The following is a 12,811-nucleotide window of genomic DNA, read 5'->3' on the forward strand; positions in this document are numbered from 1 at the left end:
CTTGCACAATTGGTCCCTCTGTGGTTGACTATTGGTTCATTTCCTTTTGATTTTGACTGTTGAACTGTTTGCTAATAAGTTTGACTTTTTCAGGTACTTTAGTTGCCTAAGTTCTCTGAACTTGCTTGCTTTGCTATTTAGCATTTGCTTTGAGGTATAAACCTTTCTTCTTCATGTAGTCTGGAGACCCGGTCTGTTATTTGACCGGGCAAACTGTCTGAAGTCCTCCTTAAGAGGCAATGCCTGTGTTTGTTTATATTTGTCCCAAGCAGGAAAAGTCCTTCAAGTAAGGCAATTGGTGGAAGGTAGGGATAAGCAATCTATCCCCCACTATTCAGTGTGTCCTCTCTTCGCTCCCATTACATGGTTGAAGCGTTGAGATAAATACCCAAGATCTAATCGAGTCAATAATGTGGAGAGAGTTCCTACATTCTGAACTCCCACACTTTCTTTGATGCTCTCTCTGATCTGAGATAGAAGCAATGAGGCACACCCCTCATCTCCTTTTCATCTGCTTCACCTGAGCCCCTCAATGGCCAGGTTAAGAGCGACCTTCACCTATTACAGTGGACTTTCAAAGTCAAACCCTCTTGTGTGAGCCCCCATTGTTTGGCTATAGAGTGTGCTGTTTGATATTCATTGATTGACTGATTGCTTCATATGCACTTGCTTGCTTGTATGTTATGCATTTATCATCATCAATTGCCATTAGTACATGATCATCTCATTTGCTTTTGTGATGCTATTATTGTTGTTTGCCCATTGAGGACAATTGTAAGTCCATTGCTTTGGCATTTGCTCCTATGATATGGAAGGATAGAGTGTAAGACCTCATTGGTCACTCATATCTTCTATTTTATCTGTTTGTATGTGAGGATACAGTTATAAGTCCCTGTAAGTTGGCATCTGTTATCCTGTGATCATAATTTGATCTGTTTTATCTGTTTGTATGTGAGGATACAGTTATAAGTCCCTGTAAGTTGGCATCTGTTATCCTGTGATCATAATTTGATCTGTTGGAGTTGTATGTGAGGATACAGTTATAAGTCCCTGTAAGTTGGCATCTGTTATCCTGTGATCACAAGTTGGTTTGTTTGTTTATGTGAGGTTGCAGTCATAAGTCCCTGTAAGTTGGCATCTGCTTTCCTGTGATCATAGTTTGTTTTATCTGTTTGTATGAGAGGTTGCAATTATAAGTCCCTGTAAGTTGGCATTTGCATTCCTGTGATCATATTGTTGCTTTTGTTCTTGTATGTGAGGATCCATTGTAAGTCCCTGTAATGTGGCATTGGATTTCCTAGGAGCATATCTGTGGAGTTAACCTAAGTCCAGACAAATTGGCAGTTGACTTTCATATCTCATTTCTTGTTTTCTTCTGTGGAGATTAGTGTAAGTCCATTGAGTGGCATCTGATATCCTGTTTTGTTTTAGGAGACTGGTGTAAATCCATCTATTGGTATCCGGTATCCGCTTTTTATTTCTTTTCCTGTGGAGATTAGTGTAAGACCATTGAGTGGCTTCTGATATCCAGTTTTATTTTAGGAGATTGGTATAAGACCATTGATTGGCATCCGATATCCGCTTTTGCTTGCTTTGCTTGTTTGTTATTATCCATTGCTATTCCAAAGGACACACTTGAATCATCTCTTATATGATTTCAAGAAGTGAACCTTCTAAGAAGTTTTACTATCCATCCTCATCCATTCATCATTCATTATGTCCTAGACCTTTTCACACTATACCTTTTAAACTTGACATAAGTGTTGTGCAAACATCTTCATGTTTTCTAACTAAAAACCTGGACCCCAAGTCCTTGACTTTTTTTTCAAAACTTCATTTTCATAATACTTCTTTCAAACCAATCTTAATCATACTTTGACTTCACATTTTCATAATCACAATCAATTAACATCACTCATTCACTTGTTTTGGCTCTGTCCATTGTTAATCTTTTCACATTAGCCATAGGTTTCAATTATCTTTGTGGTTGATGTAAATCTTCCCTATCCTTAGTGAGTCGACAGTAAGACTTCCGTACTTCAAACAGGGCTAACCCCTCTAGTACGTCGAAGCTATCCTCGCATGATGGATGTTGTTTTTGGTCGAGTGTTCTCCCATTGATAATGAAAAGCCTCAGTGCTTGTGTTTAAAACTGAATCCACCAACTTTTGGAAATCTTTTAGCCGAACTACGGCGTTCTGATCCTTACCTTTGATGGAAGGTACGTAGGCAACGGGTTCATCCGTTCGAACCCAATAACACAAAAATAAATAAAACCCAATAACCCAATAAAAAATGCATATTCTTTTCTCATCATCCCAATCATGTTTGCACAATCTTTATGTCATAACAAATAACAATTTTTACAACAAGTGTGAAAAGGGCTCCCTAGGAGTACCTAGGACGTGATGGGTGCCTAACACCTTCCCATTGCGTAATTTACCCCTTACCCAGACTCTCTGATCTTTTTATTAGTTTTCTACGTGTAAAACTTCTTAGGCTTTTGTTCGCTTTTTAGCCAGTCCTTTGGATAAATAAAAGTGCGGTGGCGACTCGAAAATTTCATTGTATCTCTTAGCTTATGATTTAATCGATAGATCATATAGCGACGAATACACCGCTACAATAGTGTGCCACAACCTCTGGAGGATCAATCTTGGAGAAGAGGTAGAGGATATTGGGAATCTTCCTCTGATCCTTGAGTGCTTCCCAGGAGGTATCTAACGAGGGTTTCACCCTAACTTGCTCAATCACCCCCATGCTCTTCAGACTACGAGCGTTCAGAGGCATTCCAGTTTCAACGGTGACATCATCCATCAGATTGTGATAAATCAGGTGATCCACCGGCCCACTCTCGACCATAACATCGGAGATAAGTCGTCCCAGAGGGATGTAGATTATGGGCTTCATGTTGTTTTCTGGTGTCTTTGACATAGTCTCTAAGGTATTTGAATAGCAGCGTTGACATGTTCAGCTTGAGCCCTTTGTGAAGGCAGTAGAGTATGCACTTCTGATTCGTGTTGATGTAGTCAGAAGAGTTGGAGGTTGGGCGGTGATGAATGGTTCCCAGAATGATCTTCATCCAAACTCGGAGATTCTGGTGAAGTTCCTTGTTCTTGGAGGAGTTGCCTTCAGCGTTCTGTTGGAAAATGGTTGGGGCAATTTCCTGGGACATGTACTTTTCCCTAGGGTTGATATTATAAATCCTTCTTCCCCTTGTCTTCTCCATGTTCAGAAGGAAGACGATGGACTTCTCAGTGATGACAATCTTTACCCCCAGAAGATATGACACTACGTAGTGATCATCTGAGTCTACAAAGCGCCAGAATTCTTTTACCAGATAGGTATACACAGAACCATAGTGTAGCACCTCAAATTTGCACCTCCCATTTTGTACATTCATTTTCATATTAGGTCATTAACATTACATTGTCCACTGCATAGCATTGCATTGTCCATTGCCCAAGTGCAAGTCATCAGTCAAGACTGGTCAGGAGATCCAGTTGTGCAAGCAAGCAAGTGCATTTCCTATTGAAGCAAAGCCCTAGGTTTGGTTCATTGAGTTCATATGACCTAGGGATCATTTTGAAGTGGTTTGGCCAAAGGTTGGATGCTCAAGGCTCATCAGTCAAGATGCAATTCATCTGAAACCCTAGAAAGTCAACCAAAGTCAACTGTGCATTCAATCATGGATTTGAAGGTGGGAGATGGTTAGAGAGGCCTCATTCATGTCCATACAAGTCTCATTTGACATTTCAAACATCAACAATGAAGAATTTGAGGTCAGATGAAAAGTTTCCAAAAATAGTAAGTGACCTGTAATTTCAAACTGCCAAAAATGGAAAGGTCTTCTCCTCAAGATTACATCATCAAGCAAGCTTCAAATGAAATTTTGTCCAACATGAAAGTTGAAGATCTTGCTCTCACCTTTCCAAAAAGTCCAAGAACACGAATTTCTCATGCATGGTTGAAAATTTATGGATCAATCTTGGTCAAGCAAATTTGAAGTTCAAAAGGGGATAACTTTCACACCAAAAGGCCAATTGAAGTGGGATTTTTTGTAACATTCTTATTTTGACATGAGCTATCCAAAACATACATCAAAAACCATGCATCTCCATCATAAAATTTTGGCATTTTTATTTGAATTTCATTTGAATTTTGGAGGGAAAAGTCCAATTCAAAAATTAAGCATTTTCCACACATGGTATCATTGGCATTTGGCTCCAAATGGATTTTTGAGGTGAATTAAGCACAAACTCGTGTACTGTAGCACTCATTTTCATGCATGCAAGGTGAATTGCAAATTGGCCATTACACCTTCATTTCCCTAATTACTATTGCATTTGGTTAATTGTGATTAGTAACTTCATTAATCCATCATAAAAAAGGATAATCAAAACAGAAATTGTGCTTAACACTTCATTTGGTTCAGATCTAGATCCAATTGCAAAATCTCACAAACTTTTTCTCTCAACGTTTCATCCAAATTCTGCACAAACCTTGCATTGTTCTTCATTGATTCACCATCCACAAGCATTTCTGAAGAAGATTGAAGCAAGAATCCATCATTTTCGTGCATATTTTGAAACTGTATCAAGTTGCATCATCCATGGCAGTTGCGGATTTGAGCTACATCAAGGACAATTGAGCCTCGATTCTTCATTCATTCACTCACATAAGCATTGAAGAACCTCTGTTTGGACCTTACAGGACTTGAAACAAGCAAACTCACTTCTGCACTTCAATTCAGGTCAGGAATCGATCCTCACAATTCATGAAATCGTGATATGCTTTTGATAGATCTTTGAATGTAGAGTAGTCTGAGCTTTGTAGCATTGAATTTCATCAAGAACCAAGGAAGTTATTGTGATTTAAAGTTTGGCATGTGAATCTTATCTTGCTCGATCCAGGCGTTTTAGTGAGAGTTAGGGTAAATCGAGTTTAGATTAGTGATGTGTGTGCTAAGACGAGTGTAATGGTGTATTGGTTGTCAATTTCTGGGATATTTGTTCATAACCTGGAAATTTGTTGAAGAACATGATGAACTCCTTAGGGTTTCGCTTCCCAGAGTCTGTTTGATCCATTTCCCCGCGTGCTTGCATGAATTTTCCTGTTGCTGGCCATGTATTGGCTGGATTATCCAGCGTGGCTAAAGGGTTGGTTGAGCGCGCTTCTCATAACTTAAGTGAAACAATGTGTTTCACTTAAGAGCGCCACATTTGAAAACCAACACGGTTCGAATCTTGCTTGAGACATCTTTTCAATATTGCTTTGGCATTTTTAGTTCATTATTCATCCATGTTCATATGCCTTGTTCCATTGTTTTTTATTTTTTCATTCAATTCCAAAATCCATAACTTCATGAATATTAATTCAATTGAGATGAGGTTTTTTGCATAATGTTGATCATGATCTCTACTATTTTTTGATGATTTTTCCAGAAATTGTGCACGCATGGATTTTAATTTTGGATAGGGATTGTGTATACATGTGTTTTCTTGACATGCCTTGCCATTTTGATTGTGAAATGATGAGATTTGTTCCAACACTCTTGAAATTTTGCATGCTTAGAGTAGACATCCTAATGGTCATTTTGGTATAGAGTTTGCATTTTTCCCATTCCTGGTTGATGAGATATGATCATTTGAATGTAGGTGTGACAATTTGTGTCACACCTTTGCTTGCTTGACTTGTTGATTTTCATTTCCATGCCAATTCAATGCCAATGAATGTGAATTTTTGCATGATGCTACTTCTGGATATTAGGTTTGATCATAAATTTTTGTAGAATTTTTGAATGCATTTCCAATTTGTTTGAGATTTTCTTTGCTGATTGGTCATGTTTGGACCTTTGATGAGTGTTGAACTTAGATGATTTGTGAAATACTTGATGTTTATCCTATGAGCTTGAAATTTTTCACATTGATTCTAGACACTTTGAAGTTTGCTATGGCTTTGGTTTGAGTCATTTATCATGTGTGGATTCTGTTTTATGCTTGTGTGAAGTTGATGTATGAAATGGTGCTTCCTTTGAGCTTGTTTTGCCTTGCCTTGCCTTAGGGAATTTATTTGCCATGCTTCCACTTATCTAAATGACTTGATTTTTGGTATGTTGATCAGTTGATGTGTGCTGTTTAGCCATGATTTTTCTTGGGATTTATTGAATTGTTTTTGAGTTGATGTGGATTGATTCATTCTGTTTGCTTCTATGAGCTTTGAACTTGCATGCTTTGCACTATTTGTTTTGTGAAATGAAATTGGTGTATGATATAGATATGAGATCACTTGGACATTGTTCTTAATTGATTGAGCTTGATTCTTACCAATTTTCATGTTCTGTTTTGAATTATTTCTCCCCCCTTTGACCCTAGGCCATGTCCTAGTGGTTAGTGCTTATGTTTGAGTTGTGTTTTCAGGACAAGAAGCATATGGCCTTGAGGAGTTTGATTCATTTGCTCATTTGGATTGATATTGGATTGATGTTGATTAACATTAAGTTGTTTTGTATGTGGATTAGCTCCTTTGAGTTGAGCTTGTGCTTTGCTTGATGCATTGCTTGTGTACTGTTGACTTCTAGTCTGTCTGTTGACTTTCTTTTTTTAGTTGTGTACTGATTATGTTGGATTGTTTTCAGGTACCTTAGTTGCTATAGTTCCTTTGTGAACTTGCTTTTGCTTTGCTTTATAGCTTGAGCATTGAGGTATAATTTCTCTAACTCCATGTAGTCTGGAAGACCTGGCCTGTTATTTGGTCAGGCACCTGTCTGAAGTCCTCCTTAAGAGGCAATGCTTGTGATTGTTTATATTTGTCCCCAAGCAGGAAAAGACCTTTGATAAGGCAATTGGCAGAACACAAGAGATGTGCAATCCATCTTCTGCTATTCAGTTGAGTCATCCCTTTGCTCACACAACTGGTGTTGATGCATTGTGGATATTAACCCAAGATCTATGTGGAGTCAGTCATAAGTGTAGAAGGGTTCCAACTTTCTGAACCCACACTTTCATCTGTCTAAAAGCTCTCCCAGGCCAGGGATAAGAGCTGTGAGGCACACCCCTCACTTCCCATTTCATCTGCTTCACCCTAACTCTCAATGTTAGGGTTAAGAGCTAACTTCACCCGATTCCAGTTGGCTTGTGTTTCATACCCTAACCTTGTTTGAGCCCCTCTGTTTGTATATAGTGTGTGTGCTTGCTGTGTGCTTTTGTATGACTGTTTGTGCTGCTTAGGATAGCTTGCTCCCTATGCAAGTTAGATAGCAACCTTAACTTAGGGATGATATGCATGATAACATCTAGGCTCGAGTCGTAGTCTCCCTAGTTGTGTCTCCCTTTGTATCTGGTTAGGCTAGTCATGTGTCCCTGCGTAGGGGAACTACGTCGCCCTGATCCTCATACCAGATGAGGTACGTAGGCAGGAGATGAGCTGATCTCTCCGGGCGCCCTTTTTGCTTTTGTCTCTGGTGTGTGTTAGGAGATGGATGTAAGACCAGCGATTGGCATTCCGTATCCTTTTGTTGTGTGCTTGGAGTCCGATGTAAGTCCAGCGATTGGCATTTGGTTTCCAATGTGGGTGTGTTTGGTTCGGAGTCTGATGTAAGTCCAGCGATTGGCATTCGGTTTCCATGTTTGCCTTTTTGTGTGGAGTTTGACGTAAGCCCAGCGATTGGCAGTCGATTTCCCGTGTGGTTTTGTTTGGCGTGCGTTAGCCGAGCTACGAGTGCTTTGATTCTTCTTTGGTCCGAGAAGATACGTATGCCTAGGATGCGACATCCTAGCGAGCACGTTTCCCCTAGTCCGAACTACGTCGAATCTGATGTCTATGCCTGATAGACTACGTAGGCCCGGGATGCGATATCCTACCGAGTCAGTTTCTTTTGTTTTCTTGTGTCTCTTTCAGCCAGTATTTGATGTTTGTTTGAGCAGCGTTTAGCAAGCTTTATCCTTCCTTTTGTGCGTGAATCCCGTTGAGTACGACGGATGTGTAGGGGTGCTAATACCTTCCCTTCGCATAACCGACTCCCGATCCCATCTCTCTTTGGTCGCGAGACTATGTCTTTTCCAGGTTTACTTCGAGCGTTTCCTTTCCCTCCTTTGGGATAAATAACGCACGGTGGCGGCTCTGTTGTTTTGTTTTCCCGTCGGTTTTTCGCGTAATGCGACACATAGAGCCTTTGGAAATAGTTTTCCCATCCTTGCATTCTGAGTTCCTCAGTAAGGTCTATTCCATTCTGCTTCATGTTCTCTAAGTCCACCAAATATTCACACATGACCTCAAGCTTGTCGAAGGGAGCAGCAAGATGGATATGTGGTTCACGATCCAAAATGTGTGGTTCTTTATAAATGGGGGTAGAGACAACACCGGTTGTACAAGTTGTTTGCTGAGAAGAAATGGGAGGTTGTTCTGTTGATTCCATTTGCTGAGAGTAGTTATAGACAGATTATTGCAGGGAATCCATGAGAAAGTTGATGAAGTAGATGAAGATTGATGAAGGTTGATGAACATTTGAGAAGCTTGAAGAAGGAGAGAGGTTTGTGTAGGCTGTGAGTGTAAAGTGTGAAATTGTGAATTGTGAAAAATATAAATACACAAAGAAGGCATACAAAACGGCAGTGTTAGGAGCAGTTGAGAAGTTAGAAATTTAATGATGGCACATTAAACGAGTTGACAAGCTTAGGAGAGACATGATTATAGTTAATGATAGAAGTCTAATCTCCAAATCAGCACACTGCTCGAGGAGATCTCAAGGGTTTGTCTCTTGATTTCTACTAGACAGTTGTCTAGAAGATCCAAGGTCAGATGCAACATAACCCACGTGTTGATCTATATGATCATCAGGAATACCAAGGGATTGGATCCTGAGGATTTCTGATTCAGATGACTCCTAACTGGTAGAAGTATCAGAGTCAGATCCAGATACCAGATGTTATTTCAAAGCCTTATTTTGCTATTTCAGATATGCACATTTGATTTATTCTGGGCAATTTTCAATTTTCAGGTGCTTCAGAATGAATGAGAATATATCTTCAGCGAGGGGTTTTGTGAAGATATCAGCCTATTCGTGGTCTGTATCTATAAATTTTAAAGATATTACCCCTTTCTGAACATAGTCTCTAATAAAATGATATTTTATTTCTATGTGCTTAGCTCTGGAATGCAAGATATGGTTCTTACTTAAACATATGGCAGCAGTATTATCACAGAAAATAGGAACGTTACTCTCAAATATCTGAAAGTCTTCTAGTTGATTTTTCATTTTGAGCATCTGAGTAGTGCACAGTGAAGCTGATATATATTCTGCTTCTACAGTAGACAGAGTGATGGTTGACTGTCTTTTGCTAGCCCAAGATATGAGATTCTTTCCCAAGAACTGACAATTCCCAGATGTGATTTTGCGTTCCATTATGTCTCATGCATAATCTGCATCACAATATCCAGAAAGCCTATACTCTGATGTTTTCTCATACATCAGGCCAAGGTTAGGGGTTCCTTTCCGATTGGAATCTAGCACAAAGACATACACTAAAAATAATGTCAGGACGGGTAGTCGTCAGATAGAGGAGAGAGCCTAACATACCACGATAGAGCTTCAGACAGACCTTTTGACTTACTTCTTGTTTCTCCAGAATGCGGGTTGGATGCATGGGTGTCTTTGCTGGTTTGCATTATGACATTTCAAATTTCTTCAGAATGTCTTTTATGTATTTACTTTGATATACATATGTAGCTTCTGACGCTTGATTGATTTGAATTCTCATAAAGAACTTTAGTTCTTGCATCAAACTCATTTCAAATTTTTCCTGCATTAGCTCAGAAAATTCTTGACAAACAGAGGGGTTAGCTGAACCAAAAAATAGATCATCAACGTATATCTGACATATCATGAGATCATTTATAATGTTTTTATAGAAGAGTATAGAGTCAACCTTTCCCCTAATAAAGTCATGTTCCAGAATAAAGTTGCTTAATCTTTCATACCAAGCTCTAGGAGCTTTTCTTAGACCATACAATGATTTTTTCAGTTTAAAAACATGTTCCAGACATTTAGAGTTTCCAAAACCTGGGGGTTGATGAACATACACTTCTTCTGATATATAAACATTAAGAAATGCGCTCTTGACATCAATCTGATATAATTTAATGGAGTGATTTACTACAAAAGATACAAGTAAGCGAATGGATTCTAACCTGGCGACTGGAACAAAGGTTTCATTGTAGTCAATGCCTTCTTGTTGACTATAACCTTGTGCCACCAGTCGTGCTTTGTTTCTGACTACTTCTCCCTTTTTGTTTAATTTGTTTTTGAATACCCATCTTGTTCCAATAATATGAGTTCCTTTAGGCTTTGGGACAAGATCCCAGACGTCATTCTTTGAAAATTGATCAAGTTCTTCTTTCATTGCCAGAACCCAGTCAATATCTTGAAGTGCCTCATCACAAGAAGTAGGCTTAATTAGAGATACTAATCCCAAATGAGTTTCTTCAGATACTTTGAATGTTGACCTTGTTCTGACAGGTTCGTCCTTGTTTCCCAGAATCAATTCTTTAGAGATGTTTGGGCGATTTCTTGATCTTTTCTGGATAGTTGAGATTTCAGTTGCTTCTGGACTTTGCGTCTCAGCTTCTTCTGATGCTTTAGTCTTTTCGTCATAACCTGCAAGAGTTATCTCCAAACCAATAGTTTCGAAGCCTCTGATTCTTCCTTTCTGATTTCCTCTTAAACCTACAAAGCCAGTATCCTTAAGTTCCAGGCTTTAGAACATATTCTTTCTTCCCGTCATGTGTCGCGAGCACCCAGGGTCCAGGTACCATGATTGGTGTCTTAACTCTGCTGCATAGCATATCTACAACATAAACTATCTTATCCTTTGGTACCCAAAATCTTTTGGGTCCTTTGTGATTAGTTCTCCCAGAGTTTCTTAAGATTTTGGGTTTTCTAGCATTAGTAAAACGTTGTGTTTGTGCATGTGTGTAATGATAAGAAAATGGGGATTTAGGTTTGTCATTTGTAGAAGATTTGTCTTCACTAGAATCATATCCTATTCCTCTTTTCTTATTCTAACTGACTCCATAAATCATAGAAGCCATTCCGCTTCTTTCTATCCCATTTTCAGAAACTTTTGAAAAGATTTTTCATATTTATATATAATTGTGTTGGAAGTTTGTGGGGCTTGAGATAAAGCTTCTTCAAGTTTTAGACATTGTTTATTTATGGATACTTTTTCTTTTGTCAGTGTCAGAATATCATCTTTTAATTCAAAAACAGTTATCTCAAGCTTATCACATTCTTTAACGGTTCCTTCAAGGACCCTTTTTAATGCTTTAAAGTTTTGTTTAAGTTTTTGATATGAGTTTAGAGATTCATAAAGGCATGATTCAAGGTCAGAGCGAGAAAGATCAGAAAATACCTCTTCAGGATCAGACTCTCTATCTGATGAGTTTCCATAAGTGGTAGCCATGAATGCCACATTTTCCTATTCTTTAGAGTCTGATTCAGAGGAATCAGATTCAGTGTCATCCCAGGTGGCCATGATTCCCTTCTTAGTTTTAAAGGAGTTTTTCTTGAAACTTTCTCTTCTGGAGCATTCTTTCTTAAGCTTTGGGCATTCGTTTCTGTAATGACCTGTTTCTTTACATTCATAGCATGTTACCTCTTTGTTTGATTTGCTTCTAAAAGTTGATTCTGAGCGATCTCCCTTGGGTCTTGGTCTTCTGAAGTTGTTGTTCCTTTTTCTCTAGAGTTGTTTCACTCTTCTGGACAAAAGGGATAACTCTTCTTCATCGTCAGAGTCTTCCTTTTCAGAGTCGTCATTGTCTTCTTCTTCAGCTTGGATGGCTTTATTTCTTTCTGGTTTACGTCTCTCAGATCTGGATTTCAGGGCTACAAATTTGTTCTTCTTTTGTGGCTCATCTTCCTCCAATTCTATCGCGTGACTTTTGAGGGAGATGACTAGTTCTTCTAGGCTTATGTTGTTCAGATCCTTTGACAATTTTAAAGCAGTGACCATGGGTCTCCACTTCTTTGGCAAGCTTCTGACAATCTTTTTGACATGATTTACAGTTGTGTAGCCTTTATCTAGAACCTTGAGTCCTGCAATTAAGGTTTGAAATCTAGAAAACATTACCTCTATAGCTTCATCGTCCTCCATCTTGAATGCTTCGTACTTCTGAATTAGAGCCAGAGCCTTTGTGTCTTTGACTTGTGAATTTCCTTCATGAGTCATCCTTAGGGAGTCAAGTATTTCTTTGGCAGTTTCCCTGTTGGTGATCTTCTCATATTCATTGTAGGAAATGACATTCATCAATATAGTTATGGCTTTGTGATGATTCTTGAAGTCACACTTCTGATCATTTGTCATCTTGTTTCTGGCAATAGCAATACCAGCATCAGATACAGGAGGTGTATAGCCAATAGTAACTATGTCCCATAGATCAGCGTTATAACCCAAAAAGAAACTTTCAATTCTATCTTTCCAGTAATCAAATTTTTCTTCATAAAAGATTAGAGGTTTAGCATTGTAACTGTATCTTTCGTTGGTGTTGCCCATAGTGTTTTTCTCACGTTGGATCTCTCTACACTATTAAGTGTTCGATTAGAAAATCAATAACAGAGCCGAAGCTCTGATACCAATTGAATGTAGAGAAAAACAAGAAAGGGGGGTTTGAATTGTTTTAACTGATAATAAAAAATTTGGAAATGAAACACACGCGAAAAAATAAAGAATATCAACACGGAATTTTATACTGGTTTGCTTGAAATTCAAAGTTACTCCAGTCCACCCAGCCAAGGTGATTTCGCCTTCAATAACGA

At 38.7% G+C, this 12,811-nt stretch overlaps 1 protein-coding gene across 1 annotated transcript in view; it reads right to left on the bottom strand.

Annotated features, from left to right (window-relative positions):
* LOC127104460 (uncharacterized) overlaps positions 1–12,548 on the bottom strand; it is a 32,011-nt gene extending 19,463 nt beyond the window's left edge. The window contains exon 1 of the mRNA XM_051041640.1: positions 12,383–12,548. Coding sequence (XP_050897597.1) covers positions 12,383–12,548 — 166 coding nt within the window. The remainder of the gene's footprint in view (positions 1–12,382) is intronic.
* Positions 12,549–12,811: the final 263 nt, after the last annotated feature.

The sequence above is a fragment of the Lathyrus oleraceus genome, chromosome 7 (assembly GCF_024323335.1).
Source record: "Lathyrus oleraceus cultivar Zhongwan6 chromosome 7, CAAS_Psat_ZW6_1.0, whole genome shotgun sequence".
Classification (NCBI taxonomy): Eukaryota; Viridiplantae; Streptophyta; class Magnoliopsida; order Fabales; family Fabaceae; genus Lathyrus; species Lathyrus oleraceus.